The 23,340-nt window shown below is 36.4% G+C and overlaps 1 protein-coding gene across 4 annotated transcripts in view; it reads left to right on the forward strand.

Moving 5' to 3' along the window:
* The window catches only part of PRRG1 (proline rich and Gla domain 1), a 275,430-nt gene that overhangs the window by 202,039 nt on the left and 50,051 nt on the right, over positions 1 to 23,340 (forward strand). For all 4 annotated transcript variants that reach the window (XM_040469009.1, XM_040469010.1, XM_040469011.1 and 1 more), the window contains exon 3: positions 15,129 to 15,289. In XM_040469009.1, the coding sequence (XP_040324943.1) occupies positions 15,129 to 15,289 (161 nt within the window). The remainder of the gene's footprint in view (positions 1 to 15,128; positions 15,290 to 23,340) is intronic.

The raw sequence follows: 23,340 nt of genomic DNA on the forward strand, positions 1-23,340 counted from the left end.
ATATAGTAAATATATTTATATATAAGTATATATAAATATATATAAATATATATATAAATGAGTTCTGAGCTAGGGCTTTGTACTTAGGACTTTTTTTAATGTTTATTTATTTTGAGAGAGAGAGTGAGAGTGCAAGCAGGGGTGGGGCAGAGAGAGAAGGAGAGAGAGAATCTCAAGCAGGCTCTGCACTGTCAGCGCAGAGCCCGACATGGGGCTGAATCCCATGAACTGTGAGATCATGACTTGAGCCGAAATCAAGAGTCAGGTGCTTAACCGACTGAGCAATCCAGGCACCCCTGTATTTAGGACTTTTAAGAATATATAATTATTTTGATATTAACAAGTATCTGTGGAACACTTCATAACTCTTAGATATTTCTCATATGTTATCTTACTTGAGTTGTAAGAGAACTCTGTGATGTAAATAGGGATATTATCTTTAGTTTATATATTATAAAACTGAGGGTCATGAGAGAAAGTCGCATCTGAAGTCTACATTCTATAAAATGAAGAGCCATAATGCAAACCTAGGTGTCCCTATGTCCTACGCAGTTTTTCTTTTCTTTCAATAAACCATGTTCTGAATGCCCTAGTCATTAGTAGTATATAAAGTCAATTAAAAACTTAGGAGCTATCTGTTGATTTGAAAAGTTTGGAAGAAAATATTTTCAAAGATCTACAGTGACGTTCATATATTTCTTGAAGCATGGGGGACTGGACAGATGGGCAAAGAGAATTTGGCTCACCATTTATGATAACAGTTAAAACATGTGTATCAGATGGTGGAGTGCCTCAAATATCAAAGTCTTCTGAGCAGCGGGGCACACAGCCCACAGTGTGAGGTGCCTAAAGTTAGAGGCTTAAGGCACCACTTACCTGGTAAAAGCCACCCTTCTTGATTGATAGGTTTTTGTCGTTGTGGTTTTTCTTAACAGGAAGAATATAATACATTATGGAACACCAGAATAGTATGAGACAACAAGGGGAGATGCTGTTACAAAAAGGAACAGCATGTATGAATAAAATCGTAAGATTTTAGTGGAGAATTACTATTTGCACAAAGAAGAGAATGTGAATATTTTACAAATGTGTATAATAGGCTCACAAAATACTATGTACATAATGATCGAGTACTTATTATTTTCAGATGGAAATTAAAACTTTATTCTACCTTTTCTACCTCCCACCCCCTGAGCAACTGGTATATTTATGACAAAATGACAAGTCTCAGTACTCCACAAAGCAATTTCTTGGGATTTTTCTTGCTAAAAATTTTGGAGGTTATTGTTTTGTACAATGTTTGAGTAGAATTTGATTTTTTTAAATGTTTATTTTTGAGAGAGAGAGAGAGACAGAGCATGAGTGGGAGAGGGGCAGAGAGAGAGAGAGAGGGAGAGAGAGACACACAATCTGAAACAGGCTCCAGATTCTGAGCTGTCAGCACAGAGCCTAACGCAGGGTTCTAACTCTTGGGAAGGGCGAGTTCATGACCTAGGCCGAAGTTGGACGCTCAACCAGCTGAGCCACCCAGGTGCCCCAAATGTGGTTTTTTAAGTCATACCTGTTTTGCATCTGAACTTTTTTTGTTAGAACGTAGTTCTCTTACTGTATGTTCTAAGTGCTCTAGCAGCAGTTCATGGTATTTATTAGTCTAATATACAGTTACTTGATTGTTAAATTTACTGCCTTTACGTTAGGAACAGTGCTTATGGTAGAAATTCATTATGCTGTCTCAATAATAGCAAACCTGTTTTACAAAATAGGAATAATATTTAGCCATAAATTTTCAAAAGGGTTATTTTTGCTTTGTTGTATAGAGAACAATGTCTGGAAGAGCTGAATGATGGCAAACAGACAGGTCTTATTTGTGGAGAATAATTAAAATAAGAATATGAAGATAGCTTAGCACTTTTTGTTTCTCCTCTTTCATTATTTAGTCTGTGAAAATAGCTCTTACCCTGCCCAGGGTCTGTAAAATCTTAATCTGAAAAAGTCACTTTGTGTCATCATATTCTATACCTAATGGTAGCTTAATGTCCTTGATGTTCTAGTATACATGAACATATCATTGTGCTATAAAAAAAAGTGGCAAATGTGCCAGATACAGTCTCTGTTTTTTTATTAAAATGTAGCAGCATAATTTCATTGGGTCCCTGGATGTGCTTGGCTCCTTTTACCCCAAGAAACCCAGAGATGTTCCCCCACTTATCAAGACTTAGTGGACGGAAAGATGGTTTACAGTACCACAGTATATCTGTCTCTAAGCTCTTGGATTCAGTGCTGAACTACTGTCCAGTTGAGGCCAATCCTAAACTTTAACTCTGAGCATACAGCTCTATATTGTCAAACAGAGAATGAACATTCAAACTGACAAACTTGTAAAGTGACTGTCTCTTAATGTAGTGTCTAATTTTATTTCACAGCTGCCTGGTTTATAGTTCAAGTAAAGGCACACATTTAAAGACAATTAATTATTTCATTTTCTGGCCTATATTAAATTTCAGAGTCTCTTTATTACGGTAGCATATTCATGCCTCTGCAGTTTAGATGATGTCACCAATTTATCGTAAACCTTTATCTTCATAATTTTATAACAGTAATACAGATCTGTTTGGGGTTGACAACAGCCATTATTTTTTCCTGGCAAGTCTTTCCCACTAGGAAAATGAGTTAACTATCGAAGGGTCAAGCTACTTAAAAAACAAAACAAAACAGAACATCTCATTGTAATGCTTGATGCTTTTTGTCTTTTATGCCTTTTACCTATTTAACAAGAAAATAACCTTTGGTACATAAGTTAGGCTTCACTACTGACATTTTTTTCATTTGAGGCAAAATTCACGTAACACAGAAGTGACCTTTTTAAAGTGTACAACTCAGTGACATTTAGCAGCGGTTTAGTGATGTTTAGCAGCATCACTGGCATCTCCATACTAGATGCCAGTGGTTCCTTCCTCTCCAAGTTGTGACAACCAAAAATGTATCCAAACGTTGCTAAATGTTCCCTGGGGGTGCAAAATTGCCCTGGGCTGAGAACCACTGGTTTAGAATAAAGGAAAGTAAATCTTTAGAGATAAGCCATAACTCACATATTATGATGTTTTTCATAGAAGTAACTTGAGTCTAAAGGAGAGCATTGTATGGTTCTAGAAACCAAGGTATAGCCCTGGTTCTATAATGAAGCAGCTGTATTTGGGTAAGTTACTTAACCTCTGGACTTCAGTTTTCTTGTCAGTAAAATGAAGGGTTTGAAATGGGTCCGTGGTTTCCAGTATGCTCAGTGAAGCACCGACTTTTCTAAAGGGTCCCTGAGGAGCCACCTTACAGGAAAGGAAGAAAACAAAGTGTTCCTGGTATGTAGCACTTCCCCTTCAGATAGAGAAAGCAAAAGTTTGCATTCTGCTTTCATTTCTAGAGAAAATTCACATACAAACTATTAATTTCACCAGTAAAAACTCATTTCTGAAATCTATGTGCTAATTAACAAAGGCACTAATTTGTCATTGAGAGTCTGTTTCTTAAATTCATCATGCTCTGCTGTTGTTGGCAGAAGAAAAAGGTAGCTGAATGTAATCTTTGCCTTCTGAAATGTGACTTTTTGATTAACTGTAGAATGTATTCTATTAGGACACTTATCCACTCCTACAGTCTAGATTACAGCCGACTATCACATGGGTGGTATTACACTGTCTGTTGACAAGTTGTAAAGCATTCTCTATAACACAGGTATTTAATACCATATTTCATATTTGGTGAGTTCTGTCTACATCTCTTTTTCCCATTAAATGGTGATTATAAGTTATAGTTATTTCCATATTCTTCCATATGGGACAGAACTGTAATCAATGTAGATAGAATCCATAAACTAAAACGAAATTTTTATGGTTGTAAGAAGTGTAAACACTAAAACCAATGATCTTCTTGCTGATACAATCAAGACGTTAGTGATAGGAGAAATACCTATCTTTGGAATTCTTCTGTTTTGATGATTTCACCTGATTGTGTGCTTAATTTTGACTTGAGTGCTGCCATCTACCATTTCATGAAGAATTTTTTAATAAGAAGGAGCTATAAATTATAAAATTCCTTCAAAGAAAACTTGGACTTCTACATTTCTTTGTGAGAGAATCTGTTTTACCATTTCTCTGTATCTCATTATTCCTTATTAAGCATAAAATCATTGGGGTGCTTGGGTGGCTCAGTCGGTTAAGTGTCCGACTTCAGCTCAGGTCATGATCTCATGGTTCGTGGGTTTGAGCCCTGCGTTGGGCTCTGTGCTGACAGCCTGGAGTCTGGAGCCCGCTTTAGATTCTGTGTCTCCCTCTCTCTGCCCCTTCCCTACTCCCACTCTATTTCTCTCTCTTAAAAAAGAAATAAAACACTAAGGAAAATACATAAAATCATTGGACAAGAGACATCTGAATATATGATGTAAAATTTGGCTTTTAAGAAAACCATATTGAGTTAGTAAGACTCACTCTGGGGAGAACCATGTTTATTTTGTTTTTAAAGAATATTGACTTTAAAGACATACATTACCTCTGTTGTTTTCTCTTTTATAGAAATCCATTTCTGGCATTTGCTCCACACTTACTCTCGGAAACCTGCCTGTTATCATCTGGCATTTTGTTGCATACCTCCGGAAATTCAAAGATACATATTTTTTCAAGTCTTAGGTACAGATTATAACCACCACATTGTCCTTAAGAAGCAGCTTCGGGATATTAAAGATACTAGCAACAATTATTTCTTCTCTCAAACCCTGAGACTTCCCACTTTGACTAGCTCAGTCCTGTCACTTCAAATTATTTTTTAAATATCTGATTTCTTATATGGGTTTCAGCTCCCTAATTTCCATGAAAACATGTATATTCTACATACCATTCTAACTAAGCTGTACATTTGTGATATCTTTATTGGGTACATGAACACCACCATACAACAAATTTTGAATTATAAACCTACCTGCTATGAAAAAAATTAACCTTTAAATTCTACAGATAGGTTACAGAGGTGAAGTACAATTGGGAAACACTATGTTTTTCACCTTATCAAGAAATAGGAAGATGGTCTGGCATCGTTTTAGTTTGCATACTTTTGTTTTTTAGTAAGTGAAATGTCACTTTGGAATGTGGGAATTTGTTTTCCTAGGGAAAGTTATTTCCATCAGTCTGTGATAAGAAATACCATTTAATACCTTTTTCAGCCAGAAAAAACCTTGAAGGCATTGTATGCATGCCCAACTGAGTAAATAATAGTACAAAATGGCTTACAAACAAGAAAACAAGGAATTATGAGTATGACACTTGATTATTTTTTTATATAAACCTGAGCACGGGGTTAGCTGGGGAGCATGCCTTGTTGATTTTCTCTTATTATTTATTTATTTACTTACCTACATACTTATTATGGTTTGGGGGGGATGGTGTTTGCTTGGCTGTAAATAGCGTATTAATATCTCAAAAGGATTTGGATAAGATACACTATTCCTACTCAACAAAAACCTTTCCAGTTATAAAATTCTTCAGAGTTACAACTGAAAGAGCCTAAGAAATCATATACAACACTTTAGCTTCACTAATTAGGAGAAAGGCCCAGATAAATTAAGCAAGAAAATTCAGAATTATGTAGCCAGTTTAGTGCTGGACCTGAAACAGGAATCTGCATATTCTGAGTACAAATTAAGGACCTTTTCACCATATCACACTCCTATCATTTGCTGCAGTTTCATTGGTCTCAGTACACGGTTGCTGAAAGTGGTAAATGGATATTGGCTTCAAAAAGTTTGTCTCAAAAGACAATTTTTATGTGACAGATAGAAAAGCTCAAATAAGTGGATGGTTTAGCATATTCTGTCTTTTATGAGAAATTCACAACTAAACAGGATATTAGAGATTCATTCAGAAAAGAAAAACAGCTTCCTGGTTAGTGTGTGGATCTATTATAGACTCAGTCGTTGGTGTGCCAACATTTACAGACATGGTCTAGGAACAAACTTTCCATTAGAATAAATAGACTTTGCAGATCTCTGTTGCTTACCTTTTTAATAAGTGTTAAAAAAAACTTTCTAAAAAGAATTTTTTATGGAACTAGTTCTAAAACAGACCCTATAATCTACTTCCTTCCTAAACAATATGAACATCATATGGCCCTTTCTTAGTAACTCAGATTCATTATAAACATAATCACTGATGCTCACAGCTTTGGGAGTTATTAATATGGGAGGTGGTTAGAACCTACTCTAACCCTCAAAGGGTCTTCTCTCTTTTCCTCTGCCTTCAGATTAATCAGCTTTCACTTCTTGTTGCTGTCTGTGTGTTGATCTAGTTCAGCTCACCTCTGCCCCTTCTACCTTTTAGCTGTAATGTGCAGTGAGGCTTTCAAGTCTCATAGTCAGGCTTATGGATGAAGGTTGAATAATTTGATCCTTGATGAGTCTAAGGGAGCTGGGGCTTCCTGTAGGTAAAGCATAAGATAAATTATAATGTAAGATCTTAAGGGGTCATCTCTTGTTTCTGAGTTCATGAGACTAAGTTTATTTGAGTGTTTTCTGCATAAATGATATATTACTATCACAAGGATTATGTAAAATATTGAATAGCTACCTGAACTGTCAGATAACCTCAAAATGAATAGAAAATAATTATTCAGTATATTTTGTTGTAGCTATTCCTGATACTCTCTCTCTCTCTCTCTCTATATATATATGTCTATATATATATATATATATATGTCATGTGTGTAATTTTCTTTTTATTTTAAGTTTATTTATTTATTTTTGAGAGAGACAGAGATAGCGTGAGCCAGGGGAGGGACAGAGAGAGAGGGAGAGAGAAACTCTCAAGCAGGCTCTATGCTGTCGGCACAGAGCCTGACACAGGGCTCGAACTCACCAAACTGAGATCATGACCTGAGTCGAAACCTAGAGTCAGATGCTTAACTGACTGAGCCACCCAGGCACCCCTTGTGTTTAATTTTCATTTCTTATGCTAGCCTTAAGAGCTTCATTGTGGTCTACTGTTAAAATTCTCAAAAAAAAATTTTTTTTAATGTTTATCCAATTTTGAGAGAGACAGACAAAGCACGAGCAGGAGAGGGGTGGCAAAGAGAGAGAGAGAGGGAGACACAGAATCCGAAGCAGGCTCCAGGCTCTGAGCTATCAGCACAAAGTGTGACATGGGGCTTGAACCCATGAACCATGAGATCATGACCTGAGCCAATGTCAGAAGTTTAACCGACTGAGCCTCCCACACACCTCTGTTGTTAAAATTCTAATAATGATAGGCTATCCGCGTACACTTGATCAAACTTGAAGTTAATAAAAGTAAGCATATAACTTATTGTAAAGGGTGCTTCCTTATGATTTTGTTACAAGTGTTAGATCCTTATAAATAAGGACTAGAAATAGACCTTAATTTATGTTCTGAAGAATTTCTGAAAAAATTGTTTAAAGTTTATTTATTTTGAGAGAGAGTACGTGCTTGTGTGTGTGTGTGCTCACAGGGGAAAGGCAAAGAGAGAGGGAGAGAGAATCCCAAGCAGGCCCCACGCTGTCAGCACAGAGCCCAACATGGGACTCGAACTCTTAAACCATGAAATCATGACCTGAACTGAAACCAAGAGTTGGATGTTTAACCGACTTAGCTACCCAGGTGCCCTGAATTTCTGAAATTTTAAAATCTCATGATATTTCCCAAATATTTATTAATCATCAAAGTATATTGTAGCCACTAGGCAACATTAGGTAATTGGAAGAACCTATGAAATTCTCATAAGGCTTTAATAGTGGCTAAAGGTATGGTGCAGAAGGAGAAAAATGGCTCCTAAGGCCATCTTTAGTCACAGAGGATATGCTTTGTCTTCAATTGTGAATCACCAAGATATGTCTAAGATAACCTTGGTTTCTGGGGAGCCAAGGCACACGTTTACTGAAAATCTTTGCTACTCTACTGAACATAGAGCTGAGAGTAGGCTGCATAATTAGTTAAGTCGGATGCAAACCATCAATCTGTACATTTTTAATAAACAGTCCAGACTAGTGCTGAGTGCCTCCAAGAGAGTTTCAGACTTAAAACAGCTCTTTATAAAGCTAGTACATTTCATTTCAAACTTGACCTAGGAGACCAAACTCCCAGGCATCCCTAGTGTTAAGCATACGGATTCCCTGCAAGTTAACCCTATCCTTATTCATTTATTGTGTATTTTCTGACTGTATTTTTATTATCAGTTTGGCAGATCTCTTGTTTTTCCTTTTATGGATTAACTGCCACTGTGACAGTGACAAGTCATACTACTGTTTATTGAGCATTCATTCTTTGCCAAGCCATGAGCAAAGTATCTTATGTACATGAGTTCATTTATAACTATGAGATTGGTGCTATTATTTCAATCTCACAGATGAAGAAAGCAAGCTTAGGGTTTTTGCTTTTCTCACATAGCTGTCTACTCTAACAACTTTTTCTTAACTTTATAAATGTGGAACTGATGTCCACCACTGAACAAGCTTGGGATACCAGTGAGATCACATTTGTTACTCAAACAACCACAGCCCCTGGTAATACAAGAATGTCTTTCTTCTTTCCCTGTCAAACCCCATTCCCATGGGAAATTTAAGAACTCTAGGATTACAATTAGGTCTAGAAGAGTAGGTCTTGACTCTTGCATTGAAGAAAAGATAATGGAATGCTAGATTAGTTTGTGCAAAGTCCCCATTTTCTGTTACTCTTGATCTTCTTGCTACTGTTGCTAGTATGTAGTCTTACATCAAAACCCCGGCACCTAAACCAGGCTTTCTGGTACCCAGAACAGTTCCAGGGACACCAAAGGAATCACCACAGTAATTGAGACAAAAGTTGCCCTAGCTGGGCTGGCAGTAATTTCTAGCAGTGCTAGAAAATGAAAAGCGAACCTTTTTATGTAGCATTTCACTTACCTGTGCCCACTCCATAATACAGTAGGCTTGATTTCCCAGTGTTTCAGCCATTTAGTGACCTTGTTGTTTCAGTTTTTATATCTCTGGTCTCTTCTATAGGCAGACTCCTAGAACCAGGGTGGCTAACTGAGGAAGAGCTAACTTAGTATAATCTACGACTGAGTGATGTGGCTAGTGATGTTAATCTTATGAGTAATTTATATGAGAGGTTCTGTAACATTGAATCTTCCAAAGGATCTTTGTTTCCTTCTTTAGAAAAGGAACTTCCCCACCCATTTAAGCTTGGAGTGCCTAATAGATTTGGGAGACCAATGGCAAGATTCCATGTGTCTCCAGGCTGGAATTTCCCAAACTTTCTGAATTTATGGTGCCTTTAATTGTCAGAGTGATTTTTTTCATAGCAGCCATAGGTTGAAATAAATGCCTAATAATTCCATTTATTAAGTAATTAGGTCCAAACAACTTAATAAGTATTTATATCCTGACAGCTTAGTAGCCATTTGGAAAAGTAATATACCTAAATTGAAAGAAAGGAATATTTTTATTTCAACTTTAAATAGGCATGCAGTTACTTATAGGATGTGTGTGCCTCTTGGGCACTGTCCAATTTCCCTAACCATTGGAATCGTATTGGATACGGTCACCTCCATTTCCTATTCCATATTGATTTTTCATACAGTATGTTTTTTTAACCACAGCTGAAAATCCATCTTCACAAAGGAAATGAATATTGGAACTATCTAGTGATGAAAATGTTAACTACCTTAATCTGGTAGTTTGTGTGGTGTGCAACAGATCTCGAATATCAATGCATTTCCTTCAGAAATACAAAATATCTGCTCATTCTCCATGAATTTGCTGCAGCACCCTCGGGGCCCTTGGTGCATAGTTTGGGTACCAGTATGCTAGTTCCTTGCCAAACCAAGAAGCATCTGGCTTTGCCCTCTTCCCCAAACAGTATGTGTCTAGCTACTCCACTTCTACATAACTATTAGGGGAAATCATATGAATATTTCAGAACAAAAAATGTTGCTCCAAGGGGAGCATAAATAGAAGTATCCTATACATTTCAAAAGATAGTTTCTCTTGCTAAAAAAGGATGTTCAAGTGCTGTCTCATTAGAAACTTTGCCCTAAATGTATTTATTTCACAATCATATATTACTTTTGCAGTGCTGCTTCATAATTAGAGACACAGTCCATGGTTTCTCAGCTTCTAGTGACTTAGTCTTAAAGCTCCTCCCATTGTGCGTTTTCATTTATTCGATGCTTATCAAATTCTATTCTTACCAAGTTCTTTACCAGGTATTATGAAAGACTGGCTGGATCAAAATACTAATAATACACAGACTCTGCCCTCAGGAAGCTTACAGTCTTGAGTTTTGATAGGCATATCAAAAATAATAATATAGTTTAATTACTTGCTGTAATTGAGTTATATGCAAATACCTAGAGTCTGTAGCACCTCTGTCTAATGACGCGGATAGTAGAACCTGGAGAAAGTTTTTAGAGGCTGTTACATCTGAATAGAATAGGAGTTCATTAAGCAGATGAAATATTAGTACACAATTAGGCATGAAACAAATGGAGAATGGTAAGATTTGGTTTGAATGGAGGGATAAGGTGCATGGTAGGTGTAGTGGCTGAAGAAATTGCCCAACAGCCATATCTTTCCTATCTTTCCCCTTCTTTCCATTCCTGTTGCCACCGTTCTAACACATGGCCTCATTATTTCTCAGTCTGGTCTCTTGTCAGCAGCCTCTTACCTAGCCTCTCTCCCTTGAATTTTCTCTTCAACCTACCCATAAATCTGTTGTATTTATACATTTTTCTAAGTAATGAAGTATTGGTCTAAAATCTTGAATGCCATCAAATAGTTTGAATATTTTAGCTTAATATTAAGTGCCTCCATGATATGGCTATTGGCCCCCATTTCCAATTTTATTTTTCACTTCCCATTTTGATTCTTACGCTCTGCACCTATTGACCACTCCCTGTTCCTTATTTATGTCTCTTGTTATATTCAGTTCCAAGCCCTCGCACTGTTTTGTTTTCCTAGGATGTCTTTCCTCACCATCTTTGCACATCCCAATCTTACCAGTCCTTAAAAGGCCAGACCAAAAAAGCTTTGCAGGGGTCCTTTAGGTCATCTAAACATACCTACCCAATAGAACTATGCCTGCTTTCTCACCTTGAGGAGCATCCACCATGGTTAGTCTTGTATTAGAGTTCTTGGTATATCTCTTTTATCTTCATTATCATTTACACTGAAGAACCTTGTGGGCAGAGGCCTCTGCTAGTCATTTTTGTAACTTGCTATGATCTCCTTGTACATAGTCTGTATTCAGTAAATATTTCCTAAGAAAAAGAATTTTGTTCACCTAAGAGAAAAATGTCAACATTTGTAATGTTAAATAGTGGTTCCTTTAGCAAAATCAGACCCAAGGTGAAAGAACTGATTAGATAATTGGAGTAGAGATTTTTCAAAGGTGGTTCTTAACTTTCAGGCTTTATCATCTGCTGTTTTTCAGGAAATCTTTGTACGTGACTGCACTTGGCTAAAGATTTTTGGCATTAAAATATCAGTTTTAGTATCCTACAATGCATTAAGAAATATATTCTACAACTACCTCTTTTATTTAAGGCAGTAATATAGGTAGTTACATTAGCCATTCTCATTTATTTTTATTCTTTTCTTTTGAAGAGAAAGCAGAGGTGAGAGCTATTAGTTTTGAAATCATGAAAAAATAGTTACATTTTTAAGATAAATATACTTATTTGGTGGGTGTGAATGTGTCAGTCTTACATTTAAATGTTTTCTTTAGTAAGGCTTTTTCCCAGCTGAACCTAAAGAATACATTTTAGGTTTTTCTTTATTTCCTTTAATGAGAAAATTACATGTTTGAATAACACCTCAGTGTTGTGTTCTCATTCTGTATACTTGTCACATTATTTAATCTCTGATACAGGCATACACATGATTCTGGACAGCTGTGGGCTGACTCACACCCTTTGATGAGAAGGAGGCAGAGGGAAGTGATCAACTTTAGTTTTAAACATCACTGCCTTAGTTTTTGAAGTCCAAATACAATCCCTTGCATCACAGGAAATGCCCAGTATTTTCGGAAAAGATAGTCTGATCTTCTCCTATAGGTCCAAGCTGCCACCTTCTCCTTTATATTTTGTTTCCACATTGAAAAAATCTTAATTCTGGTATCGTTCATTAGATTTCCAAATTGCTTTGATGAGGCCCTACCATAATTTTCTGTTCCCTGGCATATGGCAGACGTAACTAATCTATAAGTGTCTTTCCTATGGGTCAGATTCTTATTCCAGGTAGTATCTTCTAATTGACCAGATTTGGCAAGTAACATAAAATTTACTTGCCAGCTTATTCTAGAGTTCTCAGTATTATATTACTTTGCCTCTCAGTACAAGAAATACACAGAATGTGTTTGTGGAATGTTCTTGGTAATTTGATTAGACTGGGGTTAGGAGAGCTGTGTCCTACTATAGGTTTACTTACAGTTAGTTGTTTAACCTTCTGAATTAGCCTGCTTTCTGGCCAGAAGAGTTACCTGCTTTCCTTGACCCCCTTTTCCATGTAGATAGCATAAAAGAAAGTTTTCTCTGAGCAGAATTTTGTTTTTTCTCTTAAAAATCTTAAAATACATTGTTGTTGATTGATTGGCTTATTTTAAAGAAAACTGTCCCAAAAGCCAGGGATATCTTAGACTGTATTAATACATTGTGTTTAAAAACAAGGAATGTTATGGAATATTGCACTGAGTGTAGGACACTGGATTTTATGAGATAAAGATAGTGCAGAGACTCCTGTCCATTTTATGTGCCCAACACATGAAGAAACTAGACCTGTTTATCCTGGAAAAGAGAAACTTCAGGGGAAATCATTTACCATCTTCATGTATTAGGTGACCTGTTACATGGAAGAGAATTGTATGTCATTTCAGAGGGCATAACCAATGGCTAGGAAGTTGTTAATTCAGTGAAGTGTCCTTTGATAAAGGGCTCAGAGGAGCCTGTATTCAAATAAATATGACAAATGTATTCCTTTTTTGGAGATTTGCAGATACAGATTAAATATATATTAAGGACCCTCAAAAGTCACACAGTAACAGATTTGTTAAATTTGTTAATCCCAACATTCCATAAACACCTTCCTCAGAACTAGTTTTTTAAGAAGCTCACTTTTCGGTAGTGGTTCTCAGACTATGGTAGTGAGACCAGCAGCATCAGCATTACCTGACAACTTATGAGAAATACAGCTTCTTAGCCCCACCCCAGACCTGCAGAATCAGAAACTATGGGAGGTGGGCCCAGCAATCTGTATGACTTAATTCGTGCAGGGAATTGTCATGCTGCCACTGTGAGAAGTAGTGCTAAAAAATTTCACTGCTATTTTCCAACTCAGAGCACCCTTTTAGTTTCATTTCTAGCACTTGCCACAACGTTTATTTTTTACAGTTTCTTCTTAATGATATTCTAGGACTCTATAATTCATTGTTATAGATAGTTATCTTTCTGAGGTGTAGAAGGAAGGAAAGTCTTATGAAAGCCCGCTCATAGTTTTCGATCTGGTATCAATTTGGATACTTTGAAGAATCCTAAGTAATGAATCCATATCTTCTGTAAAGTGAAATACACATTTCTATAATGAGGTAAACCTTAAATTCATTGCTATTGTTGCCATTTAAAAACAATTTTTTTTAAGTTTATGTATTTATTTTGAGAGAGACAGAGTGAGTGGGGTAGGGGTAGAGAGAGAGGAGGAGAGAGAGAATCCACGCAGGCTCCTCACTGTCAGTACAGAGCCTGATGCAGAGCTCGAACTCACGCTGCAAGATCATGACCTGAACTGAAATCAAGAGTTGGATGCTCAACTGACTGAGCCACCCTGGGAACCCCTATTGTTGCCATCTTTAAAGGAGCACTTAACTGTTTTTCATTTTTCATTTACTTCAAAATGTTCTTTGTAAAATATAGACTTTTCTTTAATATCTTAAAATTATCTGTAATATGCCTTCTCTTATTTAGAAGTCAGTAAGATTAGAGAGTTTTCTGATTTCTTTGCATTAGCAGAGATTAAATTCTTGTAGCATTTTATTTAGATGAACAAGTATGACACTTTTAGAAAAGTGAAATTGAAGTATAGTTTAAAATGAATCTGTATGGGGCACCTGGGTGGCTCAGTTGGTTAGGCATCTGACTTTGGCTCAAGTCTTGATCTTGCGGTTTGTGAGTTCTGGCCCCGCGTCGGGCTCTCTGCTGACAGCTCAGAGACTGGAGCTTGCTTCCGATTCTCTGTCTCCCTCTCTCTCTGTCCCTCCCCGCTCACACTCTGTCTCTCTCTGTCTGTCAAAAATGAATAAATGTAAAAATTAAAAAAATAAAATGAATCTGTATGTTAAAATAGAAATAATTCCCCATAAGTATACATATAACTAGTGCCTTATTTATTTTACTGGGTATCATAAATGTGCATTTTGAGTGTTTATATGAAATGTCTCTAGTGTTTATGCAGAAGAATTTTCTTTTTTTTTTTTCTGTAGGACAGTGAAATTGGGTTAAATATGTTAAAATATCACAATATATTTACTTTAAGTGTACTTAGAACAAAATAATTAGTGTTCCTTGGAATGAATTATGGCCAAATTTATCTTGATTTCTTGATGCTATTTTGTCATCCCTTCCCTTCATACAAGCAGGGGTTCTCTGGGTTTATGTTGCTAGGTCAGTTGCAGCTTTATTTAGGTTTATTTAGAGGGACAAAGACTGGTAGTCTGGAGACTGGATTTTGATTTGGTTGCTGCTGTGCAACAGCAGAATGCCTGGGAGGTAATCTACTTACAACAGTGAGTATAAGCAGTGGAATCGCTATTACTATATTTAAACGCCGATGGTTGGCAGGAATGTGCTAAAGTCTGAATCTAACAGCTAATTATGTCACTGTCCCTGCCCAGGGCAACTGCTACTGAAAGGACATGCTCATGTGATGAGGAAGACAGCAGACGTGGTGTTTTGGAGCTAAATGTTACTTTGTTGCTGACTCACGGGAAGAGGTTTAGGATGTTGGCTGTGGTTTCTAAAGAGCACCCAGCCGTTTTCACCTTGTGTATGAAGTTTCCACGTGTTTTTTTAAATTATAATTTTATGCTTATTATTTTCTCTCTCCTTAGTTTTCCTCACAGGAGAAAAAGCCAATTCAGTATTGAAACGCTACCCAAGAGCTAATGGACTTTTTGAAGAAATAAGACAGGGCAACATTGAACGTGAATGCAAAGAAGAAATCTGCACATTTGAAGAAGCAAGAGAAGCTTTTGAAAATAATGAGAAAACTGTAAGTACACTGGCAATTTTTAAGAGCCGTTCACAAGCTTTGCCTACCTTTTGGATGGATGTCTGCAGTCTTCATTCCCAAATGGCGTGCATTGCTACCAATTACAAATCGATCCCACACTGCCTTTGTGAAGAACTCTGCAAGTGGCGTCTAAGAATACTCTGTGGATAGCAGAGCCAGGTTCACTTCCCCGTGTGTTGGTCTGTCTTCCAGGGCCCTGTTTCCACAGGACTCTGCTGAGCTCAGATGGATCATCCTGGCAGGGGGAAAGCACTTGTTTCACACACGGCTCTGTTGGGGAAGAATATAGATATCATCACCTGACTCTGCTTAATCAGTGAGAAAGAGTGGAGGAACCTAATAGAGGCTGACACAGTTTTAAAAATCTTTTACTCCTGGGGCGCCTGGGTGGCTCAGTCGGTTGAGCGTCCAACTTCGGCTCAGGTCATGATCTTATGGTTCGTGGGTTCGAGCCCCGTGTTGGGCTCTGTGCTGACAGCTCAGAGCCTGGAGCCTGCTTCAGATTCTGTGTCTCCCTCTCTCTCTGCCCCTCCCCTGCTCTCGCTCTGTCTCTCTCTGTCCCTCTCAAAAGTAAATAAACATTAAAAAACATTTTTACAAATAATAAAAATCTTTTACTTGTAGTACAAAAGAAAAGACATACCTATTTTTGAACTCAACTCCCTTCCCCACTTTAAGAAAAACCCCTCTTTACCACTCTTTACTCTAGAGGGCATGCTCTTCCAGGAGAGCAGGGCTGGAAATGCAAACGGCAGTGGTGTAAATTCTGTGGAACTGCTCTGCACTTGGAAATTACGTTACCAGAGGTAGCCAGCATATAAAGATCCATTCCCGTGCGCCGACCTTGAAAATAACACTGGGCGCTAAGTAAGTGATGTCAGATGTGCTTAGAGGGACAGCATTTATGTCTTAGAAGCAGCAGATACAGAAGTTTTAATGAAAGGGGTTTTGATCTTTTGTTATGTAGAAAAGGACCCAGAAGGTAAGAGGAAGGAGCTCCAGGAGAGAGGATCAGGGAAGCATCATTGTTGTATTCCAGTGTGCATAGCAAAAACAGAGTGTATAAACTGATAAACTGTGAGCATCAGTTTTTATGTTTTTATTTTTTTACTGAAGTATAATTGACATACAGTACTAATTAGTTTCACGTATGCAACATATTGATTGGGCAATTGTATGCATTATTTAATGCTTACCACCATGAGTGTGGTCATCTTTTGCCACCATACAAAGTTATTGTTATTACAATATTATTGGCTATGTTCCCTATGGTGTACTTTTCATGACTGTGACTTATTTTATCATTGGAAGTTTTTATCTGTTAATACAGTTATCTATTTTGCCCATCCCTTCACCCACCTCCTATCTGGCAACCACCAGCCTGTTCTCTGTATTTAAGGGTATATTCATTTGTTTTGTTTTTTAGATTCCACATGTAAGTGAAATCATAGAGAATTTGTCTTTCTCAGTCTGGCTTATTTCACTTGGTTTAATACCCTCTCCGTCCATGTTATTGTAAATGACAAGACCTCATTCTTTTTTTATGGCTGAGTAGTGTTCCATTGTGTGTATGTACCACATCTTCTTTATCTGTTTGCCTATCATTGGACACTTAGGTTGCTTTTATATCTTGGCTATTGTAAATAATGCTGTAGCAAACATCAGGATGCATATATCTTTTCAAATTAGTGTTTTTATGTTCTTTGGGTAAATACCCAGTAGTGGAAGTTACTGGGTTATATTTCTATTTTTTTTTTTTTTGAGAAACCTCCATACTGTTTTCCACAGTTGGTGTACTAATTTACATTTCCACCAACAGTGCACAAGGCTTCCTTCTCTCCACATACTTGTCAACACATTATTTCTTGTCTTTTTGACAGTAGCCAATCTGAAAGGTGTGAAGTGTTATCTCGTTGTGGTTTAATTTGCATTTTCCTGATGATGAGTTATGTTGAGCATCTTTTTATGTGTCTGTTGGCCATCCATATGTCATCTTTGGCAAAATGACTTTTCACATTCTCTGCCCATTTTTAAATTTGATTGTCTATTTGTTTAAAGTAGTTTTTAAATCTTACTTAAATCCCACAATCAAAAACAAACAAAAAAATCATCATCCATAATCCCATCATGCACTCACAAAAGCACTGTTATTGGGCTTTTAATTTCTTTTTGCCTTTTTTCCCCCTGCATCTGCTTAGTCCTTATTTGTTTTATTTTACATATTTATTTTTTTCTTCTTATAAAATTAATATATGTTCATTGTAGGGAAATTAAAAATATAGTAAAACATGAAATGAATAAATCATTTCAATATTTAGCATCATCAGTTTTGTAATTTTGGTATATATTCTGGCCTATTTTTAATAAATAGATAATTAAACATTTTTTTAATGTTTATTCATTTTTGAGAGACAGAGACAGAGTGTGGACGGGTGGGGCAGAGAGAGAGGGAGACAGAGAATCAAAAACTGAGCTGTCAGCACAGAGCCCAGCGTGGGGCTTGAACCCACGAACCGCGAGGTCATGACCTGAGCTGAAGTCAGACGCTTAACCAACTGAACCACCCAGGTTCCCCATACACAGGTAATTTTTAAAGAACAGTAGTATTGTAGTATAAATAGTGCTTTGTAGCATGCAGTTTTTAATAAAAACTGGCTCATGTTTTTAAAACAAGCAAAACTTAGTTTTTGATATTGTCTTTTATCAAAAAATACAAATTTTAGGTATTCTATCATTTTCATAAAGCCAGAGTTTTCATCCTGCTTTGTCATTCTCCTTTAAAGGAAAGGTAAGAACTTTAGTGGGAAGATACTTTGAAACTATGTAAGTCTTCTATTCTTCATCAGACTTCTGCCCACTAGTTTTAATATCTGCTATTGATGATTTTTGACTGAATCAATTATAGTTTCCAGTGGTGATTTCTAACTCCATCCTGTGTACATTTGTTAGTTGACATTCCACTATGGGCAGGAACAATCTAGCTAGCTAGCTATACAGACCTAAAGATTACTTTATTCAAGAGCTATAATCCATTATTGTCAATGTTTTGGTCACATTGTCCCATATTTGGCTAATGGAAGTTTCTTCAGACTGGTTCTCTGCTTCTTTGACATTATCATTTTTTTAAAGCACTTTTTTACTTTTTGGGTGAGCAAAATGTTCCAGGATCATCATGTACTTCCCCTGCCCCCGCCTTGGAATTGGCTTTTTCTGTGAGAAGCCTTGGTTACTTTTATTAGAAATAGTATTTAGAAATCAAGATGTAGTAGCTAGTATATTCTCATTGCTATGAATGTACCATTGCTTCTGGGCCTTCCAGCACCAGAACTTGGGGGAAAAAATCACAAACACATGTATATGTACAAAATGTGAACTTACAGATTCATCCTGCTGCTCTCCAATTCCAGTACCCCTCAGGGTTCTTATTTGTTTCCCCTTTCTGTATTTGTAGATGAGATGGAGATATTCTCTGTTTTTTTGACAGTGAGAACCGTGGCTCCCAATAACATCAATATATTATCTCATTTACTCAGTCCTACAGCACACACAGAGTGGTTTCAGAATTATAATACTAATACCATAGTGGGGAGAGGGACAACTTTTATATTCATTCATTCATCCATATCATTCCATATGTATTCAGAGATTATTCTGTTTTTTAGAAGCTGTATACTACTTTCTTATAAGGATGTGCCAGTGTATTCAACCAGTCAACTGTATTTGGGTATTAACTAGTTTTGAGTATTTTTGTACTTTACAGATAATGCTGTAATATATAATTTTGTGCTTCTGTATGTTTGCATTATTGGAAGTGGATCTTCAGGGTGAATTACAAGTGAATTGGTGGTCAAAGGGTTAATGCATATGTAGTTTTGTTAGATATTGCCAGAATGCCCTCAATAAGGGTTGTACTATTTTGTACTCCCACCCGATATTTGAGAATGAAATATATATATTTTATGACAGTCTTAACAGCAGAGAGTATCTAGAAAATTTTGACATGTTTGTCAAGTCATTGGGTGAGATATGATATTTTGATGTTGTTTCTGCTTATGAGTGAAGTGGCATATTTTGCCATGTGTTTTACGGGCCATTTTTATATCTATCTTGTGAATTGTCTTTGTCTTTTGCCCACTTTTCTATCCAGCTTCTGATCTTTTTTTCCCCTCAGTTTCTAGAAAGTATTTTAGAGATATTTGTTTTTATTGGTGATGTGTATTTCATATATTTGCTTGCAATTGTCATTTATATTTTGACTTTGCTTATGGGTTTTTAATGCATTTTTTTCATTTTCATTATAGCCATAAGTTAAACACATATTTTATTGAATATAGATTTTTGATCATAGTCAACAATCTTTATTTATACCCTAGGGATAGAGGAATTCACAGTTTCTTCTTACAAATATACTTGAGTTTTGACATTGAGATCTCTGTTTCACTCACTGTTTATTCTTGAGTATGGCATGAATTATGGATATAATCTTTTTCACATGCTATTCAGTTGTCCAAAGACCATTTTTTATACAATCCTTCTTTGCTTCAGTGATTTTAGTTACCCTTTATCATATTCCTAATTTCACTATATACTTGATTTCTAGATTTTATATTCTAGTTCATTGGTCCATCATTCTGCTAAAATGCCATTACCACACTCCTTTAATTAGAGAGGATTTTCAGTGTATTTTAGTATAAATTAGAACCAGTTCCCCTTATATGCTCCTCTTTTCCAGTGTTTTGTGAGCTATTCTTGCATGCCTGCTTTTTCATATAAATTTTAGCATTAATTTGTCTAGCTCCAGAAAAAATAATTTGTCAGTATTTTTATTGGGATTTCTTTTAGTCTGTAAATTAACTTAAGGGGAACTAACATCTTGAAGATATTAAATCACCTTCTCCAAGAGGAAATTTCTTTCTTTTGGTTGAAACCAACATTTCTGTCTTGCAGGAATGTTTTGTAGTTTGCATCATACAAATTGTGCACATTTTTTGGGTGGGCCCCTAAGTATTATTACTCTGTTGCTATTACACATGGGGTGTTCTTTTCCATGGTATATTCTAACTGGTTATTATTTGTGTATGTGTAAGCTACCAATTGTTTTAAACCTTGCTGAGTTAAATTGGCTTATGATTAGCCACAAATATTTAAAGTGTACAATTTGGTAAGTTTTAACATATGCACACACCTGTGAAACCACACTGTGAATCACTACAACCAACATAGTAAACAAATGCATAATTCTCAAAAGTTCCTTCTTGCCTCATTATAATTCCTCCTTCCTCTCCCCACGATCACCACCACCCCAGGCAGTGATTGATCTGATTTCTCTTACTGTAGTTTAAATTTTCTAGAGTTTTCTATGAGTGAAATCATGCATTGACTTCTTTTAGTTGGCATTATGTTCAGATGCATCCATATTGCACATATCAATAGTTCATTCATTTTTATTGCTGAGTAGTACATTATTGTATGTATATGGACATTTGGGTTGTTTCCATTTGGGGCTGTTACAAATAAAACTGCTGTGAAGACTCATGTGCTAGGCTATTGACTTTTTTCAAAAATATATTTATTTAAATTCAAGTTTGTTAACATACAGTGTAGTATTGGTTTCCGGAGTAGAGCCCAGTGATTCAACGCTTACATATAACACCAAGTGCCAATCCCAGCCAGTGCCTTTCTTAATTCCCATCACCCATCTAGCCCATCCTCCCCCCACATCCCCTCCAGCAACCCTCATTTTGTTGTCTGTCTTTAAGAGTCTCTTATGATTTGCCTCCCTTTTTGTTTTTATCTTATTTTTCCTTCCCTTCCCCTATGTTCATCTGTTGTGTTTCTTAAATTCCACATATGAGTGAAATCATATGATATCTGGCTTTCTCTGACAGACTTATTTCACTTAGCATAATAACACTCTAGTTCTATCCACATTGTTGCAAATGGCAAGATTTCATTCTTTTTGATCGCCATGTAGTGTGTGTGTGTGTGTGTGTGTGTGTGTGTGTGTGTGTGCGCGCGCGCGCGTACACACACATACCACATCTTCTTTATCCATTTGTCAGTCAGTGGACATTTGGGTTCTTGCCATAATTTGGCTGTTGTTGATGGTGCTGCTATAAACTTTGGGGTGCATGTGCCCCTTCAAATCAGCATTTTTATATTCTTTGGGTAAATACCTGGTAGTATGCAATTGCTGGGTCGTAGGGTAGCTTTATTTTTAATTTTTTCGAGGAACTTCCATATTTACAATCGCACCAAAACCTGTAAGATAGCTAGGAATAAACCTAACCAAAGAGGTAAAAGATTTGTACTCTGAAAACTATAGAAGGCTTATGAAAGAAATAGAAGAAGACACAAAGAAATGGAAAAACATTTAATGCTCATGGATTGGCAGGACAAATATTGTTAGAATGTCTCTACTGCCCAAAGCAATCTACACATTCAATGCAATCTGTATCAAAATAACACCAGCATTCTTCACAGAGCTAGAACAAACCATCCTAAAATTTGTATGGAACCACAAAAGACCCCGAATAGGTATTGACTTTTTTAAATTAACAAACCATATATTTATTTTGATATGAGACCTAAGAAATCTCATGGTCAAAGTTATACTTCCACAGATGCATTCTGGTTTTTAAACTTTTTATTTTGAGATAATTATAGAGTCACAGAAAATTACAAAGATAATACAGAGTGGTCCCATTGTAGACTTTAACCCAGTTTTCTCCAGTGGTTATATCTATAAGTGTAGTACAGTATCAAAACTAGGAAACTGACATTGGTACACTCTGTGTATATAGTTCTGTGCCATCTTGTCACTTGGGTAGATTCTTGTCATCACCACTACAGTTAAGATTCAGAATTCTGTCATCATCACAAAATCTTCCCTTGATAGTCACATACCTCCTCTCCCACCACCATCCCTAACCTTTGGTAATCACTGATCTGTTCCCCACCTCTATAATTCTGTCATTGCAAGAATGTTATATAAATGGAATTATATAATATGATATGGAATCTTTTGATATTGGCTTTTTACACTCAGTATAATGCTTCTGAGATTCATCCAAGTTGTATGTATCAGTAGTGCATTCCTTTTTATTTCTGAGTAGTAGTCCATTGGTATGGATGTACCATAGTTTGTTGAAGCATTCATTCATTGAAGGACATCTGGGTTGTTTGCAATATTGGCTATTACTTAGAAAGCTGCTGTAAACATTTGTAGGTTTTTTTGTATACCTAAGTTTTTATTTCTCTTTGGTAAATCCCCAGGAATATAGTTGTTGGGTTGTGTGGTAAGTATATATATAACTCTTAAGGGCACGGACAAACTAATTTGTCATTATACAGATTACCATTTTACATTTCCCCCAGCAATATTTGAGTGATCCAGTTTCTCTGCATACTCACCAGCACTTGGTGGTGTTTATTTTAGTCATTCTGATAGGTGTATAGTGATGTCACATTGTGGTTTTAATTTCCATTTCCTTAATGGCTAATGATGTCAAACATTTTTTCATATATTTATTTTCTATTGATATATTCTCTTTTGTGAAATCTCCCTTCATGTCTTTTGCTTATTTTCTAGTTGGATTGTTTTCCTTTATTATTGAATTTTGAGAATTCTTTATATATTCTAGATACAAATCCATTGTCAGATACATGTTTAGTAGGCTATTGATTTTTATGTGTTAATTGTATATCTTACTTACCCCTCTGACCCCTTGTATTGCTTTCAAGGTGAACAATATTTTTAATGCTTAGCTTTCTGGCCATTATGCATCTCAGTGCTTCTATGTGTCCTTTCCTCTGCATAGAGATAGGATGCTGCATTTCAGCACTCTTTGAAGCAAATAGACGAAACTCCTTCAGCAATTGCTCAAGCAATTCTCTGCACTTTCCAGCATCATCTTTTCCCCTCTGATAGATTCATTCTCATTAGTCTACACGCCTTTTAAAAAAAAACCTCTCTTCACCCGACATCCCCCTCCAGCAACTACCTTCTGTCTTGAAACTCTGTTCTGTCT

The sequence above is a fragment of the Herpailurus yagouaroundi genome, unplaced genomic scaffold (assembly GCF_014898765.1).
Source record: "Herpailurus yagouaroundi ecotype Mexico unplaced genomic scaffold, PumYag 67793, whole genome shotgun sequence".
Taxonomy (NCBI): domain Eukaryota; kingdom Metazoa; phylum Chordata; class Mammalia; order Carnivora; family Felidae; genus Herpailurus; species Herpailurus yagouaroundi.